At 34.1% G+C, this 26,008-nt stretch overlaps 1 protein-coding gene across 1 annotated transcript; it reads left to right on the plus strand.

The window, feature by feature from the left end:
* The first annotated feature begins 5,273 nt into the window (after positions 1–5,273).
* Positions 5,274–24,616, plus strand: LOC127834393 (transcription intermediary factor 1-alpha-like). The gene is made up of 3 exons (XM_052360218.1): positions 5,274–6,355; positions 11,641–11,733; positions 22,307–24,616. Exons 1-3 carry the CDS (start codon positions 5,455–5,457, stop codon positions 22,432–22,434), a joined length of 1,122 nt encoding a protein of 373 aa, XP_052216178.1. The 5' UTR covers positions 5,274–5,454; the 3' UTR covers positions 22,435–24,616.
* The last annotated feature ends 1,392 nt before the right edge of the window (positions 24,617–26,008 follow it).

Raw genomic sequence — 26,008 nt, forward strand, 5'->3', positions numbered from 1 at the left:
ATTTAATAACGAGTATGCGCTGATTTCAAACCTTTATTGATCGACGTAGCGATTCTCTGAAACAACAGAGATTAAATAATAAATACTTGCAAACACATTTAAATCATACATTAGGATCTAAACAATCATGCAATAAGTAACATAGATCTACATTTATACAAAACATTTAAATCCAATTTACAAACAATAAAAAATACCTAACTTATTATTTCAAACAATCAATTTTATTAAAACATTTTGATACATATATAAATTTTATTTACCGGTACTGGTGTCAGAAAGTCCTTATAAAACATCCAAATTCCAATTCAATCCTGTCCGTAAACGGTTTTCACAACAATAACAATAGCGTCATAATAACATGACGTCAACGTAATATAAAAAAGGGCGCGTCACGTAATTACATACACTGACGCCATTGACATTATTTAAGAAACGTATACGTTTCTTACATTCCCCACCATGAAATTATTAATATTTCATAAAAGAACATAAGCACATCAGTATAGTACAAAACCATTACAGCGACAACTAATTTAAACAATTGAATTGCAATAATCTAAATAATTTCTTTAAATCAACAGCACAAATATTCAAGGTAAGTGTTTTACCACTATAATTCAGATGGACTCAACTCATCAAAGTACAAAAGTAAATCATTTGCAATAAACACCATGCTATTGCAATTACAACTCAATCAAATCAAATAGTAATTGCTGTAAATGGCTTACTTAACTGTAGATTAACTAGATTGAACATTCAAGCAAGCACAATTTTGTAATAGGTTTAACTAATTCGGAAGTACGAGTTTTTGCCACACAACTACGGACAAGTCCCACCCGACCCTCTGAACCAGACAGTCCCACAACCATGAGAACCTCGAGGAAAGTGAGTGTTCCGCTCTTGTCGGTGTCGATCTCGTTGAAGGTGCGCTCTTCGCCACTCGTGAAAATATATTTTCTATGATCACTCGTGAAATAACAAACGATCTTACACTGACATGAACAAATATCCTCTATATCATGACGTCGGAGACATCCTCGCCCAGTGTCGACTTCAGCAGGCCTCGCAGTTCACACATCTCTATCAGCCCGCTTTGGTCGGTGTCTGCCTTTATAAATTTGAGCTCTGTAGTTGGTGCCCGGTGTAGCGTCATGAACTGGTACTGGTCTGCGATTTGCCAGTAGTACATGCACCGTACGCCGTCATGCTTCACGTACCACGAACACACGGGCCAGGTGTACTCGAACTCTTCCGGCTCACCTTCCTCCACTTCCGGAGGTTTTCTGTTGAGGCTGATTCTCCTTTTGTGTATTTTCTTTTTTTCCTGATTTCATGAGCGCTGCTAGAATCTCTATTAAGGACGGCAGATTGACGTTCTTTTCGCTCACTTGATTTTCGTTTCTAGTAAAACCTGGTTCCGGTTTTCCGCTTCCGCTTGAAGTCTTGTCCGCGAATGCGCTCCTCGACGCCGAATAGACATGTCCCGCGTCCCTCCCGGGAGTCTTATCCGCCAGGTTGTCATTTTGCCCATGGCCCCTGCGCAAACCAGATCTACGTCCAGACCGAAAGTATGATTCACCAGGAAGGTCCTGCTACCTCTGGACGCCGCATCAGCAAGATCCCCGTCTCGACCGGAAGTCTGATCCGTAAGGAAGACCCTGCTACCACTAGACGCCTCATCAGTCAGGTTCCCGTCTCGACCGGAAGTCGGATCCGCAAGGAAGGTACTTCTAACTCTGGACGCCGCATGCGCCAGATCCCCGCCTCGACCGGAAGTCTGATCCAACAGGAAGGTCTTGCTACCTTTGGACGCCGCATCAGCCAGATCCCCGTCTCCACCGGAAGTCTGATCCGCTAGGAAGACCCTGCTTACTCTGGACGCCGCATCAGCCAGATCCCCGTCTCGACCGGAAGTCTGATCCGCCAGGGAGGTCTTGCTTCATCTGGACGCCGCATCAACCAGATCCTCATCTCGACCGGAAGTCTGATCCGCCACGTAGGTCCTGCGTCCTCTGGACGCCGCATCAGCCAGATCTCCGTCTCGACCGGAAGTATCAGCTGTCAGGAAGGTCTGCATGCGCTTGGCCTCCATGCCACGGAGGTTGCCAGCACGAATTTCAGTTTTAACGTGGCTGGTCAAACCAGGGCAAGCGGACTCTACGCTGTCGCCATGATATGTCAAATGAGGTGGAGAATTTCCGTTGGTCTGCATAGAAAGTTCGACGTTGTCAATGCATGCCCCTTGGCGCGCAACAGACAAGACTTGCTCAGTTATGTTCGTTTCACTTTCTTTGGTTCCTATCGTAAGACCGGAAGTAACAGTGTGTCCTGTTGGTTTAACGTTACCGAAAACTGTATGATGTCTTCCACTATAATCGTCATTTAATACTTCTGTCCAAATCTTCTCTTCGTCTTCAGAATCTTGTATTTCCACATTTTGGGAAAGTATTCGTTTTCGCCGTATAATGTCGTGCTCGGCTTGTTCGAGTTCGAACAGTTCATCAATGCGTCGCAGTTGCCTTTGCGCTTTCAACTTTCGTAGTCTGGCCTGCGCTCACCGTGACCTAGATGATGAAGATGTCGTTGACGCTGATTTGACACTGTCTCCCATCCAACTTTGGGCACATTTCTCAAGCGATAGTATTGCCGATCCTCATTGCGAATATCTATCCTTGGACTCCTCAAAATTCTTCAAACCAGTGTCAAAACTATCTTCGTATGATTTTTTTTTCATCAGGTTGGCAGCATTTAAGAACTTCGTCATGCACTTCGCGGGATTTCCCGAAAAGTCCAACAAGTTTGTCATTAAGCGCCGTCATCGACTCTGTACGTTTTCGTAAGTTGTGCCTGATACGCTGATCTGATGCGTTTCAGTCTCTGATAATTCTCCGACCCCATTTTTGCGTGAAAATAATCGAGAATTATTTGACGTTATCGAGAATTTAAAAAAAGGCCGATACAGACTTGATAACGTCAAATAATTCTCGATTATCTTCACGCAAAAATGGGGTCGGAGGTTTATCAATATTTTAATGCGCTGAATTATACACTGAAGTATACACATTTGTAAGAAACGTATACGTTTCTTAAATAATAACAATAACGTCATAATAACATGACGTCAACGTAATATAAAAAAGGGGCACGTAATTACATACACTGATGCCATTGACATTATTTAAGAAACGTATACGTCTCTTACAAATGTGTATAATTAAGCGCATTAAAATACATATGTATAAGGAATGTATGTTCTTAATATTTGTATTACAAAACTTAGGAGTTATGCTTGTCAAAGTTAAACCGTGTAATGATACAATACTCAATGGTCAGTGACAGTTTCGTGCAAAATAGTAATCGTGCGAGCGACGTCCTCTTCAGGGCATTCATTTACTGGCGTTACCTAAGCTAAATAGGCTGAGAAAATGTTATTTATTGGCAATAAGTGACCGTCGATTTGGTTGAGATGCAAAGTCAAATTAAGAAGCGGGTAATTACTACATATACTTACGATTATTGTAGTTCGATAAGCATTCTAACCACTGCTTTAAGGATGGCAAACATTAAAACTCGATGCAGAACAGCGTATTGCAACAATACCAGCGGAACTTTAAGCGTGAAGCTTTCGTATCTCTTAAATAAATTATGAGCGGGTACAATAACTCTCATTTAACTCTTCTAATAAACAGAGTATGTTTGAATGTTAAATCTAATTATGCATATACATGGATCCGCAGTATCATGTTACTTCTTTCGACTAAACTTACGATACTATCGACGTTTGAACTAATGAACTATAAATTACAACTGCAATTTTCAGATATTAAGGTCTTACTGACTTATTTCAGTTCAAGTGTGGTTTTGAGTTGTGAAAGAAAGCAGGAATACCCAGAGGAAACCCAGTGTGTCCGGAAAGGTGACCACCCTATACAATGTACATGCTTCAGTGAACGGGGATAAGACTTTGGTAGCCTATGTGTGAAGCGCGTTAACGAACCAATTCGCTAACCGGAGAGCCCTAACTTCGTTGTCAGCCTGTCCCTTTTAAATTAGCCCGAGCTTGTATACTAAGAGACTGTGCCCTTACACTTAATACATATTTTCATATTTTATTACATGCATTACGATGTTTTGTATCATTATATTCCAATATGTCCCATGCACTGATACACCTACACAAAGAAAGATTATAAAGTGTTTTATTGGAATACACTCATATGAAAATATTTGGATTCGTCAGTCTGTATTTCAACACAATCATTTGTCATGTGCTTAAAATATTAACCTTTACAAAATGCAAAAAGCTGCGTCTTGATGAAATAATAGCATACCATATATTTAAATCATGACAAACAATTTAATATTTAATAAATACTACTCCATAAATGGTCACATACCATGATCTAATGTATAATGAGCATAATTATGCCATGCCTATTTAATTTATGTTGTATATAAAATTACACTCAAATATCAGCAACTGCATGTGTACACAATAATTAGTGCACACACGAAGTAATATGTGCTATGAATTGATTGATTAATTGTATCAACATAAATTCAAATTTACATTCATACGTTTGCAATATGCTGTCATTTCTTAGTTAAGCGAATATCAACTGATAATAATACAGCAAGTTAACTGTTAATTCTTATTTATTTACAAACCATGGACTTATTACTCGGTACTTCAAAATTATGTATTAATTGTATGTTCATGCAATCATAAATTGGTGTGCACAAATTGATGAAATAACCGCTAGTATACTAGTTGTTGTAAATCCATAAACGAGTTCAATCTTTGATTCAAGCGTTACTTCCTTAAAATAATTCCTGCTGTGATGATACAGTAATACAAGAACCATTATTATTTTAATAAAAGACACCTTCATCTTTGTAGGGCGCACGTCATTTTTTAGGATGAATGAGTGTTTGACCTATATCCGCCCTTTAGTTAAGCCTAGTTTATAAGACTATAACTTCGAATAAGTATATCGACCTTTCTGAAAGTACAATATTAAAACTAGGCATATATTTATAACAGGAATAAATTATGACGTTTTTTCACGAGTACTTATACAGATAAATGAGTGTATCGGTTGCATGAAAGATTTAACGTTTGCGCAAACACAAAATGTGCTCTCGGTTTTTTATCAGCAATATTTACTACTTGGCCTCTCTATCAAAGCCATTGCCGCTTATCGAAATAGGCCGATTTGATAGTGTTGATTTTATCAGGAGTACGCCTACTATGCTAAAGTAATCGTTAATACATAGCATTTTGGTGTTGATGGAAATTTATTAACATTTGAAATATAACACAATTGATTGATATTTAGACTTAACGACGTATAGTGTAGCGCATTATCGAATCAATATATGTTTCTCATTAAAAAACTGAATGATAATATATAAATTATAAAATTGAAAGTAAAATCAATCCTGTTGGAAATGGCAACCGGTGTAGAAAACATCAGCAATGAAGACATTTGCAGCGATATAGTTGGTGGATGCGTAACGCTTAGATCGTGTATACCGTGTATGAAGGATAACACCTCCACATATGCTACTCAGTTTTGTATGATTTGCAGTGAATTCCTGTGTGATGATTGCAAACGGGGACATAGTCGCTTCAAACCTGGAAAACATTCATTTATCATAGCAAAAGACGTAATTAAAGTACCTGTAGTTGTCGACATGATGGATATTGACAAATGCGAAGAACATAAGAAAAAAATAAAATTCTTCTGCAAAGACCACTCGTTATTGTGCTGCAGTACATGTGCATTCATTCACAGAGCATGTATAAATGTTGATGAGTTAGCAAAATTTGCTGAGGAGAAAAGAGAACTATTGAATGATTTAAAAAGAGATTTAATCCAAGCTGCTGGGAAACAACGCGATATCATTGAGGATTGCAGACAAATGAAACTAAGTTTAAACAAAAATCTAAGCGAGCTCCCTAAAGATATTGAGGAATTAAGGGAACAAATAAACACACTGTTTACCAAGGCAACCACAAACATTAATAGCAAAGCGAAAGATGTTATCGACGTTGAATTAAAGCGCCTCAGTGAAAGACAAACCTCTTTGGAAAAAGTTCTTCAAGATATCAACGATATTATTCCCATTTGTTCCGCTGTGTCCGATAATGGAACGCCTCAGCAAGTGTTTATTTTTGCAAGGACCATAGAGCGAAAACTAAACTACATTAAAATACACGATGACCAGCTACAAAACAGTCATTTTACATTACAATTATCATTGACATTTACGAAAGCGATTTATACACTTCTGAAGAAAGAAAGTGATTTTGTTATACTAATATCTCACCGAATTCAAAAGATATCAGGTATGTGTTACATAAATTACTTGTTTTATACTTGGCAACTTTAAAATTTTAGAGCAGAGTTATGTTAAACAATGTTAATTTTACTTAGTCCGTTCCAATTTTACCCTGTCCTTTTAATACTTCATTTATACAGCATATGGGCGATATCGAAGGTGAACTTTGTTTCGCTTTACTTTATAAATGGTATTGTTAGTTGCGTTATCTATTATTTACTTTCTGTAACTAACCGCGTTGGGTCAAATTCTTTATTCCTATCAGCATACGTTCAACAGGACAAAAAACAATAATTTCGAATAATGCATCCAAAGCTCATCGTATTAAACATACATACGCAGTAACAGCAAGCGTTTCAATTAAGAACAAAACATACATCATTGCGAAGAATTATCAATTTAAACACGATTTGAGTAGAACGTGTTTGCGTGAGAATGTCACATGGATAAGGTTAATACAAACAAGTTATGCATCATTCTGTGCTTGTTGTTTGCTTGAAAAAATATAATTATGTTATACTGACTTAATTCTACTTTAAACTTAATAAATAAGTCAGGTTGCAATTTGCCGCTTTTGGAGCTGCTTTCTTTATTGACGCATCTGACCATCAATTGCTGACAGTTCATTCAAATTTCATCATGAAGTTTGCTCTGTTAGTTACCGCTATTTCTATTATCATGTTCACAGACGACCCAGTTTATTTTAAATGCAACCTGCTAACATTTTAATTTTAGTTGCATAACGAATTTTTATTTGAGGTATTGGGTAATTTTTTAAAACTAAAGAGATAATATATCGGCTAATAGCAAACCGCGTAATACTGAATGTATTATAGTCGATATGTGGTAAACGACAATGTGACTAAAATAACACTTTAAGAAAGACATATTAATATACACTAAATAACTGTATATTGTTTTGGATATTATGTACCAATAAACAATACATTAATTGGTATAACAATTTCAAATTAAAACAGCAGTGTTTAACCTCAGACAGTATATTTGATGTGTAGATATGAAATATAAACACAAAATAGTTTTGTTTTCAAGGCCTTTATTTTTCTACTCATATTTCTACTACTACTACTAGAACGACTACTACCACTACTACTACTACTACTACTACTACTACTACTACTACTACTACTACTACTACTACTACTACTACTACTACTACTACTACTACTACTACTACTACTACTACTACTACTACTACTACTACTACTACTACTACTACTACTACTACTACTACTACTACTACTACTACTACTACTACTACTACTACTACTACTACTACTACTACTACTACTACTACTACTACTACTACAACTACTACTACTTCTACTACTTCTACTACTACTACTACTTCTACTACTACTACTACTACTACTACTACTACTACTACTACTACTACTACTACTACTACTACTACTACTACTACTACTACTACTACTACTACTACTACTACTACTACTACTACTACTACTACTACTACTACTACTACTACTACTACTACTACTACTACTACTACTACTACTACTACTACTACTACTACTACTACTACTACTACTACTACTACTACTACTACTACTACTACTACTACTACTACTACTACTACTACTACTACTACTACTTCTACTACTACTACTACTACTACTACTACTACTACTACTACTACTACTACTACTACTACTACTACTACTACTACTACTACTACTACTACTACTACTACTACTACTACTACTACTACTACTTCTACTACTACTACTATTTCTACTACTACTACTTTAACTACTACTGCTACTACTACTACTACTACTACTACTACTACTACTACTACTACTACTACTACTACTACTACTACTTCTACTACTACTACTACTACTACTACTACTACTACTACTACTACTACTACTACTACTTGTAGTACTATATTTAGTACCTCTACTACTACTACTACTACTACTACTACTACTACTACTACTACTACTACTACTACTACTACTACTACTACTACTACTACTACTACGACTACTACTACTACTACTACTTCTACTACTACTACTACTACTACTAGGACTATAACTACTACTACTACTACTCCTTCTACTACCATTACTACTACCAGTACTACTACTACTACTACTACTACTGCTACTACTACTACTACTACTACTACTACTACTACTACTACTACTACTACTATTACTACTACTACTACTACTATAACTAGTATTACTACTACTACTACTACTACTACTACTACTACTACTACTACTACTACTACTATAACTACTACTATTAATACTATTGCTACTACTACTATTACAACTGCTACTACAACTACTACTACTATTACTACTACTACTACTACTACTACTACTACTACTACTACTACTACTACTACTACTACTACTACTATTACTACTACTACTATTACAACTACTACTACTACTACTACTACTACTACTACTACTATTACTACTACTACTACAACTACTATTACTACTACTACTACTACTACTACTACTACTTCTACTACTACTACTACTACTTCTATCACTACTGCTACTACTACTACTACTCCTCCTACTACTACTACTTCTACTTCTACAACTACTATTACTACTACTACCACAACCACTACTACTAATTTGACTTCTAGTACTACTACCAATACTACTTCTACTACTACTCCTATTTGTATTATTACTGCTACTACGACTTCTACTTCTTCTAAATAAAACCTGGAGCCTTATTGTGGTAAATTGCACGTCGGTTTTATTGGTTGGTGGTTATGAATAATGATCCAAATTAATTACATTAAAGGCTAGCTGACAATATTTATTTTTAGAAAATATTTTTGGACTTCCTTTTTTTCGTTATGCGTTATTTGAAGGAATAAAAACGCTTGCATATGATGTGTTTATTAAGATTTGTTCAGGTATCAAACAGGCCCACACAATTGTCTAATGCACAAGATGCTTTGGCTCATAAATATACGGCAGGCGGCCTGACCCTTGCGGTCCTGGTCCGCGGTTCTTAAGTCAATGAATTCGATATATGTGGCTTTATAATTGTAGCCGAACTGCCGTATCAAAAACATATTCATTTTTAAAAGTAAAATTTACCGAATTGTCTTACAAGATTCAAGATACAAAATGCAAGACTCTGCATTTCACGTCGGATATAAATAACAGTAATCAATAGCTCATGAGCTATTTCCCGACACACAGTTTTTTATAGTATAACAAGTATAAATTTGCTAAAAAGAAAGATTAAGCATATTATATCAGAATTGAAAGTATAAAGACAAAGTTAAAGCACATAAAACACTAAATTACGTGCAAATGTACATGTAGAGCATAATCATGGTTTTGTCTATACAATAAACATACCAGGCTCCTAGATTGACATCTTTGTGGCACACAACACATGTCTTTTTAATAATATCGGTCTTTTTCATAATCACTTATATATTATTACATAAATTTTGTATTTATATTTTTATATAAATATATAGATCACAATTTTGAACGTTAAGTTCGTCTATGAATAGATTATGGATGCGATTCTGTCCGCTTCTCAATTGAAGTCATATGATCTATTAATTTCAATCTGAGATATTCAAAGCGTATATAAATAAAATTGATCTCAATTATGTCCTAATGTAATATTGTTTCGGTGGTTTCAACATTATGCCAATATTTTCAATATTTTTGTTCAATCTTGATCGAAAAAGAAACAATAGCTTAGGCTAATTTTATAATACATGTTGACAGGTTAGGCAACATTCTGTATATTTATCAATATTTCACAAACAAAAAATTCAGCGTTTTAGGAAGCGCAAATTTTGAATAGAATGGCAAACGTAAGACTCAACAAACCTTCCGTTTGTAGAGTCCGATGCCAGCTGTTTCAAATCAATTAACATTTGTATACATGTACCGCATGTTTAAAACTTAGTCGATCATGTTTGCGATGTATTGAAAGATGTTCGGACAGGAGAACAGGAGATTGACAATATCTTTTTGCAAACAATCAAGCACTTGTGGTACTTTTGTGTGTAAACTCTGGAGACCAACCTTCCGTTCGCCTTGTGTTCAACCGTCAGGGGGTTAGAAACACGATGTGATTTAAACAATATAAAACACCTATTATTCGGCATCCCGTAGCATCATTTCGGACAAATCAGGACTTTGAACGCACATATTCGAAATTCTTGTCCGGTTGTATGTATGAAGTCAACAGTTTGCATCCGTAAAGAGCTTTGATTATTTCAACAGCCGAGTATCATGTTTAGCGTATTGTTTACATGTAAATGACTTGTGTAATATTCAGTAATCACTACCTCGGTTTCATGCAGGTGGCTCAAAATGACTGCAATATTGATAGGAATTCGTTGCATATGATACAAAGACGGGTGTGCATTTTGAGTTTATCCGTTCAAAGCAAAATCACAATCTTGTTTATGCTACGCAGTTGTCAGAGTGTTGTGTGTACCGATAATGTTAAGGAAATGAGTCCTAGATGTTGGATGAGGGTGATATCTTCCGCGATGGTCGTTGCATAATAAATTATGTTTACGAACATGAAGTTAGTCCTTTAACCCGGACACAAATGTCGATGTTCACGTATAATTCCGCAATATACGTAGCAGTTTGGACCCATCTTTATTAGTCAAATACTCTTTTCAATGAGCCCTCCGAGCAAAACGTTTCAAACCGCTGTCGGCAGAAAAAGGCTTAGCAGTTTTCAATTGCGTAACGCAAACTTTCATGATATACATTTAACAGGCAAGAACAATCACGGAACACATCATGTGTACTGCAGCTGTTAAAAAATACCGATTCATACAGTATAAGTGATGAAAACGTCAAGGAGATTGCGCGGTAATTGTTACGATCGTCATGACGTTTTCATTCTGCCTTTATGCAGTGTAACGCTGTTATTATAACAACAGTTTTTAACCTTAGACAGTGTATTTGATGTGTACATGAATATAAAAACAAAAGGTGTTGCTTTCATGGTAATTTTTCTAAGTTCGTCATTTCATATTTACACCTTTTTGTTTCATATTATATAATCTGGTTTGACGTTTAATATTGATAAAATAAATCTAACTACACCGTATTTAGGTTTTTATCAACCGCCATCCTTCATTTATCTGTCTGTTCAAGAGGCACACGGAGATATTTCCCGTTCATATAGGCATGTATTATAACAATGCATTCGCCTTCTTGTAACATATTTATGCAGTTGTACTTTCAATATCTACATGAACAACAGAAACAATGAGTGACGATATCTGGAGGACAGAGCATAAATATGTCGGGCCCGATGGTTTGGAACATGTCTACGTTACCTACTGGGCACCCCCAGGTAAGCAAATCTATTCTGAAAGCAAATAATCAATGCGATAATAAATGCGATATGCAAATGTTAAGTGTTACTTCTGATATAAATGCACATCTCCTCTTCAAATACAGATATAATCATGCATTGGCTGTTACAAAATTAGCCACGTCACAAATTCTTAAGGTCCTCATGTTTTTAAATTTACTATGTGGTCTGCACTTTGTTGCAAAAATCAACATTTCTGAATAACAATAAATTGCCCGATTACAAAAAAGATAACGTGCTTAACTTCAAATTTAAAAAAAATCTATCATAAGCGTCATCATGAAAATTTGGAACCGTTAAATGTTTACTTATGCATCTTAAAAAAGAGGTTGCACCAAAAAGCAAAGGTCATGAAAAAGTTACACCATGACGCAATCTTAGGTTATAAACTGTCAGTGAAAATCATTTAAGCACAGCTTAACTTGCAATACAAATAGGTAACTGTTTCTGGTTGCTAAGTACTAAAATGTTTTCGCACATATGTGCAGAAAGTTGTATAACTTGTTAATACTACTCGGAAAGGGTGCAACTGAAAGCATTGCAAACCTCCGTTATGTGTAAAAGTGTACGTGTGTAGTACATGGGTTACGTGTTCGGTGCAAGAAGTTTTTCAAATACATATATACCGTTACGATGAGCCAATATGCACTCGTCTAAATGTATTGAAATGTTGTTTAATCTAAACCAACCAGATATTTAAGCAGACACCGCAATCGTTTTTTTTAAACAGACCGTCTTAAAGAAACATAAAGTGTTTCTTACGTTTGTAATGTTAAATAGTGTAAGTTGGTAGTGTGTAGTATATATGTTTCATGTCCGGTACAAGAAGGTTTGGAATACATGTTAACCTTAACGATGGGCCAATATGCAAACGTCTAAATGTTCTTAAATGCTTTTTAATCTAAACAAAACATGTATATATATTGAATCTGGCTACGCAATTTTAAAAAACCCAGACCGTCTTAAAGAACAAAAACGGCTTGTGAAACGCAATTTAAGCACGAAACTGTGTACTGAAGTGTAAGACCGTTATGGATGAATAATGTCAATGCAACCTTGTAGAAATTGTTATCAACAGCAACCTATGGAATATCTAAATTTGTTTGACCAACTAGAAAATTTAAGGATTGCTTTGGAAATGCAATACAATGAAAAAATATGTTTTCATAAATCTATATTGTGTATGTGTATTTCTGTTGAACTTGCAGTCAAAGATAATCCATGAAAGTGCAAGCACTTTTTTCCAATTGGGTCCTATTTTTTTTTGTTTTGCTGAAGAGACATCAAGCAGAAGAGACAGTTTTGAGATACAAGGAATCAAGTTTGCGATGCCCTTGCTCTTAGCGCATAGATCCATTGGTTCGTTTACGTGCTCAGTGTATAGCACCGATACACGCGAGAATTAAATGGTTTTAATACCAGTACACCTCTAGTTGGGTGGGAAAAACTTGAAGCATTTCTGAAAGTTTCAGTGCCCCGGCCAGGAATGGAACCGGGGACCTCTGGAAAAGTATGCCAGAGTGTTACCATTCGACTACCACAACACTCTAGTATGCTTAAACATTGTGTTTATGTTAAAGTCATTAGCATTATATGTGACCTATTTAGAAGTCTCCTGTTAACACTGAACGGTATAAAGCTGTCATTGTAATGTTCGAACATATATGTGGCCTGTTCTGAGATTTTTGGTCAACATTGGGTACATGGACGAAATTGAGTTATTCACATTTGTATAAGCCTCCATATATGTTGAACACATAAATATTAAGATCTTTGCAATATTTCTCAATTTTAGGTGAAATCGGTGATTTCAAAATGCCAATCGAAAAGCAAAAACAAGAGCTGTCACCATAGGATGACATATGCCCCCTATAAACGCTTTGATAGAATTTTTGAGCATTTTCGAAACCTAAACGCAGACTTCGAAACCTAAACGCGGACCCTAAGTTCAAGGTCAAGGCCAAAGGGGTCAAACATTTTGTGCGTATGAAAGGCCTTGATCATATACACATGCATACCAAATATGAAGGTTCTATCTCAAGGGACATAGAAGTTATGAGCATTTTTTGAAACCTAAACGCAGATTTCTAAACCTGAACGCGGACCCTAAGTTCAAGGTCAAGGTCACAGGGGTCAATATTTGTGTGCGTATGGAAAGGCCATGTCCATATACACATGCATACCAAATATGAAGGTTATATCTCAAGGGGCATAGAAGTTATGAGTATTTTTCGATACCTTAACGCAGATTTCGAAGCCTTAACGCGGACCCTAAGTTCAAGGTCAAGGGCACAGGGGTCAAGAGGTGTTTGCGTTTGGAAAGACCGTGTCCAAATACACATGCATACCAAATATGAAGGCTATATCTCAAGGGACATAGAAGTTATGAGCATTTTTCGAAACCTAAACGCAGATTTCGAAACCTAAACGCGGACCCTACGTTCAAGGCCAAGGTCACAGGGGTCAAAATCTTTGTGCGTATAAACATGCATACCACATATGACGGTTATATTTCAAGGGGGCATAGAAGTTATGAGCATTTTGAGAAATCTAAATGCAAAGTGTGACGGAAAGACAGACAGACAGACGGACAGACGGACAGACGGACGGACGTTCCGCTCACTATATGTCCTCCTTCGGGGCATAATAAACATTTCTTCATTTTTTTCATGTCAATACAATTAGTAAATAAATGTATAACAAATCTTAAAGTCCTGTATTAGATCAATAACATATGGTTTTATAACATTGTATAATTAATACTATTAAAGATTTATAAAACATCATAAACGTAATAAAATATATGTTGGTTACCATGAAAATACCATTAATAATACGAATAATGAAAAGTATGTTTATGCAACAAAAAAATAATAGTTTTGTGTTCAATAACTGATAAAAATAATCCATACCTGATGCGGATACAAAGTCTAAGTGTCTATTTCATTAGATATGGATTCTTGTGAGAATTTGCGCTAAATTAATTTGCAGTACAATCTATTCTGATACCGTATCTAACAATTACCAAAATTTTACAAATTTAATGACATTGCAAAAAATGTCTTAACAATTAACAATATATTCCAAAGTATGCATTAACTTTTTTCCTAATGTAATCACTTGCATACAAGTTATCTCAAGGTTTTAGTTGAACTGTAGCCATGGAAACCAATGTCTATACAAACAATACTTTATTTAAAAGAGGTGAAACTACAATAATTTATTTAAAAGATTTGATCATTCAAAATAATGTTCAATAAATTTTGCAAACAATAATACACAACATAATTAAAAATCTAGTAGCAATTCAGATCTAATAAGAATTAAATGGCAATACCAATTTATAATTAATTCAAAACAGATCCTATAATTTAGTACCAACCTAGACAAACATATTTTTTCTCTGTTAAGTTAATTGTCAAATAATCGTTTAAATAATTTTACAAATTCTTATCATAAAACGTATCAAACAACAATACATTCAGGAATCATACATGTTACAGAGTTAGGTACATGACAATGATTAAAACTTTGTGGTTACCATGGTAACCATTCTAAATTATAAAATGCAAGCAGTTATTTTAAGCCGCTACTGTGGAATGGGAAATCAATTATTAAAAGTGCACAATAAAGTGAGTATAGGTAAAATGTCTTCTACATTCAAACATATCATATAATGAGCAAGGTATTGCTATATCAACTCTAAAATCTATCATTGTCATTCACAATATCAAAGACTTCTCCTGATTGTAAATTTGTTACAGCAACTAGCTGTAATATATGAGCTTTTATTAGTACCATATTGGTTGCATTGTTACATCTGTAAGTGGGATACACAGGAATAGTTGCTTTTGCACAGTGTCCCATTCAATCCTCATAATATATCACAGGCATTGAGCAGAGATGCTTAGTGTTTGCTGGCGGTGTGGTATTGATAAGTTATCAAACTTCTTCTCAAGTAAGTCATATAGTCCTTGGCATCTTCTGCAAATAGAACGGGTTTGGCTTTTAATCTTCCAGCTGGCTTGTACGATGTTATTCTGTGCTTGAACAAAAATAAGATGGTATCAATAGTCATGAAGTTGAGCAAATTTAGTTTATTATACTTGATCTTTTGGCAATATAAACATCACATTTCACTAATACCGCGACAAGCAATGATTGTAGGAGAATTTGCAGATAGGTAATTTCTACAAAACAAAATGTGATTTTAAACAAATTGAGGAATGAAATATCTACACAAATATGCATTATAACCAGATTGAATTTCTCATTCAACCATATGAAAACATTGACGAACTTCATTTACTAAATTAAACTGCGAACAAAATATCACAGGAACTTTGAATGGTCATGGTAGACAATTTTACTTTTCGTTTGAAAAAATGATGTTTTTGTAATTATTTTTGACATTTAACCTTAAAGAGTAAAGTTTATCAAAAGAATAAAACTTACCGTGCTCACAGACAAGTTAAATCCAAGTAATATTATTAGCATCAAGCTAAAATCGGTATCAACATGTGTTGACGTCTTGATTGTGGCTATAAACTAGCCATGGCCAACTTTGTTAAAAAGGGGAGTATTTAGTCAGCTCATTGAAATTTAAAGGTCAAAATCTATTTGTTTGATAGACAAGTCTTTCCATGGCAAGTATATGCCGATTTTTATATTACTTAAATACGCTAAAAAGTAAAATCAAAGAAAACATTAAACAACCTAAACAAAATTAAGAGCAAGCTCAGGGACGACATTTCATATGATTTTTTCTCATTATGACGCTTGCCGAATAAGTACCTAAAGTCTCAGAACACAACACATATAAGCGAGTACTTACGATTTTAAAGCAATATTTAAATTATGATCAAGGAATGATGTTCACATATATTAACAATTTTTATTTCAAATGGCACTATTAATCAAATAAAGTTTCTTCCATAAAATTGATAGCGAACACGGTTATGACGATACCATCACTTTTGTTACCGAGTTGTGTAAAATTGTACTGCTTCGTTAACTTGAACTTTGTTAAAACCGAAAGTTGACAAGCTCAAGCAAGATTTCTACTTGCCACCTGTTTCTGTTGCGCAGACGCTATTGTTGGTTATGATTAAAATATTGATGTGTAAGTGAACTTTCACTTCTTAGTTAAATCGCAACATAACCCAATTAATTTAAATAGAGTAGGTATTTTATATAGCAAAACAGATCATTAAATGTCTTAGAACATTTGACGAGGGCATTATTAAGAAATTAAATCTGACAGTTTGTATGTATGATTTTAATACACACATGTATGTTTAACATTTAAATTAAATGTATAATGGTCGAGCGAGGTAGGTTAAATGTATAGAGGATATTTGTTGGATTCAGTGGAATATCGATTTTATTTCACGAGTGATCATATAAAATAATATTTTCTCGAGTGGCGCAGCCACGAGTGAAAATATGTATTTGTTATGATCACGAGTGAATTAAAATCGATATTCCATCGAATCCAACAAATTTTCTTATTATTTTATGCTTGTTTCAACGTTTATTAACATCGTAAAAGAGTTAAACTGGACAATTTCGCTGTATTTATGACGTCATTTTGTTGAAAAAATGACGTCATTACACAATAAAACAGTGAAACATATCGATATTTATCACTGTTATTTTTCACTGTTTAAAACAGTGAAATACCAGTTTTATTGCACTGATATTTCTCTATAAACCAACTGAAAGCATAACACAAATTTTATTAATTAACTGTTAATTATACAACATACTGGCACATGTTTTTGCACAATGTTCATTATAACAGTTATTGTAAGCACCAATCCCATAAAGGTTTCTCTTATTAGTAACAGATCTAACTATGTGTCGGTTAATGTATTCCGCACAGAATACTGAGAATTACTGAGTTTTGTTTCTTTAATTATGAATTCCTATCTCAAAGCTGTCAACCATTTATTCGTCTATTAGTATTACTTGTTATACATCAACAAAGTATCTGTTTTCAAAATCGGGTAACATCGAATATATACACACTTCAAATTGTGGTCTTGCGTTTTGACTGATTTGAAAAAACATGTTAAATTACAGCCGGAGTAGCCATAACAACATTAAGGACACTGTTTACATTGTTTGTGCTTCTTAAACATTTGGTTTAGAATTACGGTACGCAAATACACTTATAAATTGAATTGTACTGATAATTTGACAATGTGATGGTGATGTGGACACATATTGTTGCCTTACTAATTAGTTAAATTAAAGGTCAATTTTAACACTTTTGGAAACTTTAAACTATTAAAGATAATTGTTTGAGATGCGGAATAAAACTATTTGCAACAATTGCGCGTTACGCCTTATGCCATAAATCACCAGTTAAATCTTCCAATAACGCACCGTTTTCTAAAAGTTGGACTGACTTACCACCCTTGCTGTGACGTCAGAGCTGTACATCCGCTATTTTTAACAGCGTTATTTATGCCGAGACGATCAACTGCATTGCTATTACATCAATACTTTTATGTTATATTATGGACTTTTCTGACGAATCTGATCATTATGAAGATGAAATACATGAAATTAGACCGTACATGTACAGTACACGCCATTTTATCGATTTAAAATATTCCAATTAGACCAGACTCCTTTTCCCTAAATGGCTGGAAAAAACCCTAACATGTTTGTTATTAGATTTTTCATCATCTATCTAAATTATTGTATTATTTTTTTGTAAATAAATGCAAGTGAAAGAAATCGTATTATTGTAACACATAATTTAACTTATAACAGTAATTGTAATCATTTGCATCCATCGATGTAATTACATTAATGCTCTAACTGTTCATCGCGAATGTTTGTTCTAGTTCGTAATCGTTTCCACGTATTCATAGTGCAAATGTAGAGTTCAATAAAATTTCAGAAGACAGAAAACCAAAGACCTATAAGTCTTTGCAGGAAACACACTATCGTATTTTCGGGGGTAAAAGACGCGACTTTTCCGAAGCGTCTTATTTATGGACGAAAATGAAAAACATAATATCCTTATTTTTCAAAAAAATGCGCGTGCAATAATCATAATCATTAGCGATAATTTGATTGCCTCAGAATAAACGCGTGTCACTATCAATCGATCATTTAATTGGTTTATTGCAGTGTTATGGCTTTGTTATACCTACCACACTAATTCTTATGTGTACTCCTCCACGATAAAATCGTGGTCAGTAACTGATGATAGCAACCGGGTGTAATCCTCCTGGAAATCGTGCTTTTCATGCATTATATTATCAAAAAATTCTGTTCGACACGGAAAGCTTTTACAAATTAATAGTTAAAGGGGCCTTTTCACAGATTTTGGCATTTTTTTAACTTATTCATTAAATGCTTTATATCGATAAATGTAATCATTGGATCGTAACAGCTCCAGTAAAAAATCAAGAATAAAATTTAAAAAAGGAAAAGAACATTGCCCGGTCCAGGTTTCGAACCAGTGACCCCTGGAGTCCTGCCAGAGTCCTGAAGTAAAAACGCCTTAGCCTACTGAGCTATTCCGCCGAGTACACTTACTTGACGTATTTTATACCTTACATAAGCTAACTTCGTAGTTTCACAAAATTAAACGACAAAAACAGAACTCTCCAAATTATTCAATCGTTTCGCGTTGCAACGTTTTATAATTTTTAGGTTTTAAAATCGTCAAAAGATGCATATAATTGCTATATTAGACCATGGTAGATGTTCAGTATTACTGTTTCCTCACAAATATCATAACTAAAACGAAAATTTGCGAATCTGAAACAACTTTTTTCAATTTTGTCAATTTACCAAAGCGTGAAAAGATCCCTTTAATGCATTACAAATATATTACAAATATAAATGTTTTGTTAAATTCTCAAATAAGAATACCAATTTGTAATCCGAAACACTCTTCTGATTGTTTTATGTTAGCACGCCGTTAACAAATTCTAGCGTCAAATATACAGTCGGGATTGTTAGCAGATATAACCGGGATATGTCTTCTTTTCCAAACATGTATTTCACACCCATGCACCTGACAGTTTTGTTGTCTTTTTAGACGCTGATGATAAAAGGAAACCGTGCTCGCACCTGGATTAGTGATAATTTCGTGTTGTTTGTTCTTTTCTTAGTTTGTATCCACGACGAACCCATAATTGATTCTAATAATTGCATCATATAATATGTTTACATGTCGAATTTTATATTGAAACTTTAGGCTGCGCCATTTTGATTTGTCGGCAAATTGTTTCATTTCAGACCCCATGCAGTTCTCATATCATAATCTCTGTGATTTATTACTCTAACTTGTTAGTTTCTGACCACGCGTGCTACTGAAAATAGCCATCGGGATTGTGTTTTATGGCCCAAACAAGCACACAGTGGCTTCGACCCGTGTTTTTGATCCCTAAATGTAAGATAAGCACGTGCACTATTAAATATAATGTTGGTCAGTACAAACGTTCTACCGAAAACCGCAGATCGTGTCTTTGTTTTATTGCACAATCAAGCCCTGAACATCCAATACCCTGTGTATTAAGACACACACACTTTAGATAAGCACGTGCCGTCTGTCAAAACAATTATTTTTATAGATCAGTAAACACATCGAAGTAGCTCACACAGTGAATTCCCGTATATGATCTCGGAAACGACACTTGCTTAAAATATTTAAAATAACGATATTTATTGTCAAAATAATTTATAAAAAAAATGAGAACCATCCAACATACACCATACACAGACGACACAAAGTATAATTAATTTTGACAATTTTAAATGCAAACAAATGTTTTATTACAGAAACAACTTGTACTTGATATGATATCTATGATGTTTATTGGTCGTTGCAAAAGAATATGAATTGTATACGATGATTTTTTTTGTGCAATCAGTATACAGTACAATACAAATGTATGCAATTGAATGTAATTGTTCAATAATGAACGAACTAAAAGAGTGTAACGATAACGATATAGCGTGTTTGATTTTTTTTTATTCACAGGAATTGTCAATGGAAAATATTTCGCGAAATACCCCGGTACTTTAGTTGAAATTCACTACGAAACTTTTAATCGAAATTTCATCAAATCTTTAAAAAGAAACATATGCCGAAACTCGTTTGATACTTTAGAAAAAATAGAGAACGTTCGTGTTTATGAATGTGAGCACTGTTTCGTTAATATTTACAAGAATTTAATGTTAAAAATGGAAATCGGCAATATACGGAATTATCATTGTTTTGACAGATGACATCCGATGGTAATTGTATGAAGTATGCAGAGAAGCTGACAAAATGTTAACGCAATCGCGCAGGAGTAAATATATCAGCCTATTATATGTATCTGTTTCTAATTTTCGTTAATTTAAAAACTATTCAACATTTGCTATAGTATAAATAAATATTTGCAAATATTTTTACTCGGGAAATCGCCGCGTGTAAAGACGCGGCGTGATTCTGCGGATCGATACCGAGGCAGAAACAGACGCGGTTGTGTTTTATTTGGAGAAAAAAAGTTTGTGTTTGGAAACATGGCTAGCACGACCAATCTTAGTGCACCAAATCTTCTTCAGTTTGTTGTCATTCGGAAACTGGAAAAAAAACACATAATCTTTTCCAAGGTGATTTACAGCCAACGGCCGCACAGATAACCATTTTCCCTATAACTGTGAAAACAATTTCACGAAAATATCAATAAAAACTGAAAAATAAAACCCGAATTTTGAATTATCGCTTATCTTCTAAGCGGACGCGAAAATGCTTGTTCAGCTGTGACGTCACACAACAGGGTAGAACAGGGGAGATCAGCGAATCATCGCTTTGCGAGTTACGATCATAAAAGTCAACAAAATAATCTTTTTTAGGTTAAACACAACACGCAAACGCTATTTTCCCGATAATTTAATCATATTTCAATTTAAATAGCGTTTAATATATTGACTTTTGATTTTCTTTGAAATTAACCTTTGAATTGATATTGTTTTAACCGTAAGTACTCCGAGTAGGAAGCCACAATCGTTATGTAAAAACACGTTGTGTATCTATGTGTAATACTACTACTAAATATAATTTATAGTTGCTTTAGTCATTCAACACATTTTGATCATAACAGGTAAACATCTTTAATTTATATACTTAAAGGCGTTGTTTGGTAAAAGCTAGAATACATATTGATAATGAGCAGTCTTTTGGTTGATGCTCTGTCAGCTGCTAAGACACACTAATGGAGCTGGCGTTGTTGCACCTTAGCCGAGTCTGAATTGGTTAATCAGTGTTTGTTTTCTAAACTAAAAATGTTAATTTTTTTAATAGCGCAGCTTCGTTATTCGATATGTATACATTAAAATTGTAGATGAAAAATATTAAACAATCTTGATTGATTAATAAATTGTGTTCGATTCCAAATTGACGAAACAGAAAATGGTAACTTGTCATTATTCGATGGATTTTTTAGTTCTATTTCAATTGATGTTTCTTGAAATATAGATGATGAAGACATTGAAAACCCATTTGATTTTTGAGGTTCAATTTGAATGTTTGTTTCAGGACAGCCGCTTCCTAGACGGAAGCTTGATAGAAGAAGACTAGGTTCAAGACGGAGGCTTGATAGAAGAAGACTAGGTTCAGCACCCGGGAAGAGTTGGCAACAATTAAAAGTACAATATTGTCCATGAGATGAAGCAACTATGACATTTATTCTTCATTATGGTAGGAGTCACATTTAAAGACAGTGTGTTCTCACATTGAAGTAATATGATATGAAGTGTTTGATCGTAAGTTCCAGAATTTGTCAACAATACGCATATTGGATACTTATATTCACTGTAATCCTGTTATAGTACTTAAATTGAGTTATGTAATATATATTATATTTATTTGATTTACTTGTTTGAGTTATTTATAATAGTATGTTGTGATGCGGGACTCAGGGTGAGTGTTGACATGACTTTGAACGTTTTAAACTCTCTCTAAATAATGCTTTGCATGGACTCTTACGAGCGGCCGACCCCAGCATTAATTATTTTCATGTTAAATATTGATATAAGTACATCATTTCATTTCATAGGCAACTTGTTAATGTCTTTATATAAATATATCCTAGTTGATTACCGATAATACGTTGACCACAAACACGTCTATATCTCTTACTGCTCGTAAAAACTGGAAATCAAATTCAAAATACAGGTGGCAAACGCAGGTCGCCGTGAGTTGCTTTTTTCCGTCTAGAGACTTGGAGGTCAAGCGATGTTTAAATATCCACAAAGACACTAAGCACTGGCTCTATCCGTTAATAAGACAAACGCTTATCATACAGTCGAGCTGAAATGAAATGAAAAGGTTTAACTTAATACACTAAGCGCACCTTACATCACCTTACTTATTCTGAAATACACGTTATGAAATCACAACGATTTATGTTCGAAAACTTTAAGGTTGTTGAAGAAGAAAGAAATCGGATAATGTCGGGTACAATCGAGTTCGTACAAAGCGTATTGTTTCCCTACGAAAATTGAAGGATATTGTTCAACGATTAATTGAAATAAATATATCGTATATTCTATTAACAGTTATCATGAAGATCGCAACGCATGTCGTACCGATATAAAATGTGTGAAAAAATAAATGTTGACATAGATATAATAAAGATGCTATTTATAAACGTGCCTTCATGCTTATCTGTATAGTGTGTTCTATGAACGACAGGTGTGTTAATTCAATTTTCCGAAAATATTTACCATCACACAGTATTCATTTTTTTAGAGACAATACTATTAAACGTTTTGTTTAAAACATTTAACATGTTTCAAGTATTAACTTTGCGACCAAGTAGCGGATGGAGAGTGTTGAATATAACCAATCACTACACAATCTATTCTATGAAATATATTCAAAGAGGACATTTTACCATATCCATCATTGGTTTTGATAACATCATGTTTTAGTATCTTAGTCTGCATCTTTTTTGATTTTGGGTTGAGGTACCTGTAATAATCCTCCACCATGATAATGAAATGATTTATCTTTATAAGGTGTTGTATTCTCTGTATTATAATTATATAAGAGTATATGTGTTTGTTAACACTAGATCTAGACATGTATGCTTATTTAGTTAGTTTCAGATGTCATTGGTTCTATATGTTACCTTTGTTCGCATTAGATTTTCTGAAAACTGTTTTAATGGTTATTGCTCCTAAACATATGGTGTTAATGTAGTCATGTTTTCACTGAAATCATAATTTACGTCACCGAGCTATATATAACCAAACAGTTGTTAAATAGATTTAGTAAGTTTCATTTGTGTTGCAATATTTGTACCAGAAGGAAGCACGGCATTAATTTGAAACACCCAATCATGTTTTCCTTAGATGCAGAAGTTTTTCTTACATGCCGGCGAAAGTTCATGTGTGTTTGTTTTTGCATAAGAACATGGATATACATATTTTGGTGGGTAACAATAACATATAACTGTAATCAACATTCAAATAACTTACTTTAACATTTTTAAACACACGTACTTTTTTGGTTAAATGTGCCCTTATTTGTTTATATACTTTGCATTTGTATTGTTCGTATATACATTGCTTAAAAAGCTTCGGATAAAAGTGTTCTAGTAATGCGTGATCTGATGTAATCCGAAGAACACATATAATGTAAAAATATCAAATCTATGCTTAAAATTCGGAAATGCAACGTTCCATTTGTTTTAAACAGCTAATAAAGGCTTCGAAAGACAAACATCCATTGTCTTAAAAGCGGTTTCACTCCGTTTCATCAGTAAAAATTGTCATGATGTCAAAATGTATATTGCAAAATACCAACAAAAAAGCCAGATATAAAATTATGTCATTTTTTTAAACGAATGCATTTTATATTTAAAGCCTAAAAAATTGTTAAAAAAACAATACTATCCAGTGTGATTAAGTGCAGAACAGCAGAGTTAAAACAAATTCAAGGCTTTATGCTGACTAAAAAATAAATTCATCATCACTTTGCCTGTTGAGGTACTCTCTGTTTTCTCGGGCTGAGGCCTCAGACTTGCGGGGTCTTGGTTAGTATGAAGTATGCAAATTTAGTATGAAAAAAGTATGAATATAAATTCAACATGAAATATTTACCAAAACTATTGTCGCATTTCACCAGTGTTGCGACCATGTTTGTGTATTTTACCTGCAATTTATGCAAATTAAACAAAGCGCCACTATTATCTTTAGATTATAATTCAAACGTTCCATTCAATAAAACCAAATTGCGACAAATGTCTACGGAGGATGAGATACTAATGTTAGGTACCTAATGACCCTTTTTTCCAGGAAAACGACATTCTATCATCAAAAGAAGTAAAATGTTTATTCCATCCAACCTGTAAACATGCTATCATTAAGTGGTCATTTGTATTTTAGTGATATGGTTTTCAAGCTGCAGCGGTGAATAGTTCTGCTACTGTCAACATCCAAAGATTCATCACACTAATTATACAGATACAATTGTTTATTTCTTTGAATAATAACACAAAACCCGTGTGTGTATTTGAATGTCATAGTATGACATGTTTAATTCTGCAGGTCTTTTAAAATTGAAATGAAATAGAAGTGTCGGTGTCCTGTGTTGAATATCTCCTCACACGCCGTTTGTTCAGAGTGAATTGCAAGTTGGGTTGTAAGATTTTGTTTTACTTATTACATTTTACGAAGACATGCGTGGAAACAATATGCAAATGGCAAAACAAATAAAGCCTCAGATACACGTTTCGTAAGCTAGTTCATTGAGGATAATTAATTTATAACCCTATAATTGATTCAACGGAAGCTTCATAGCCATGAATCAACATGCCCATTTGTATATAGTTGAAATATGCATGGACACAATATGATCATTTACATTTACCATATCAAAAATGGTTCAACTAAAAAAGCTTGAGTTATGGTCCTTTTTCCTGAAAGCCTTTAATTCAAATCTGGCAATATATGTTGTTTAATTATGCGTACTATGCAATTTTCTAGTTTTTAAATTGATTCTGTGGCAAAGGAAAAGTATCAAAAAAGTAAATAAAAATGTAGAAGCATTAGTTTTAAAATTATGCCGTGTTATATCCTTCAATGAGATCTATATAGCTTAGTTTTATTTTTAATGAATTATTATAGTTTGTGAAATGCATAGCGGACAAAATAATTGTGTTATATAACTGTGTTAATTCTTGATTCCGTGTCTGTTATGATCCCATAGTGATTTAATAAAACGTAGTAGAGG

Source organism: Dreissena polymorpha, chromosome 6, assembly GCF_020536995.1.
Source record: "Dreissena polymorpha isolate Duluth1 chromosome 6, UMN_Dpol_1.0, whole genome shotgun sequence".
Lineage (NCBI taxonomy): Eukaryota > Metazoa > Mollusca > Bivalvia > Myida > Dreissenidae > Dreissena > Dreissena polymorpha.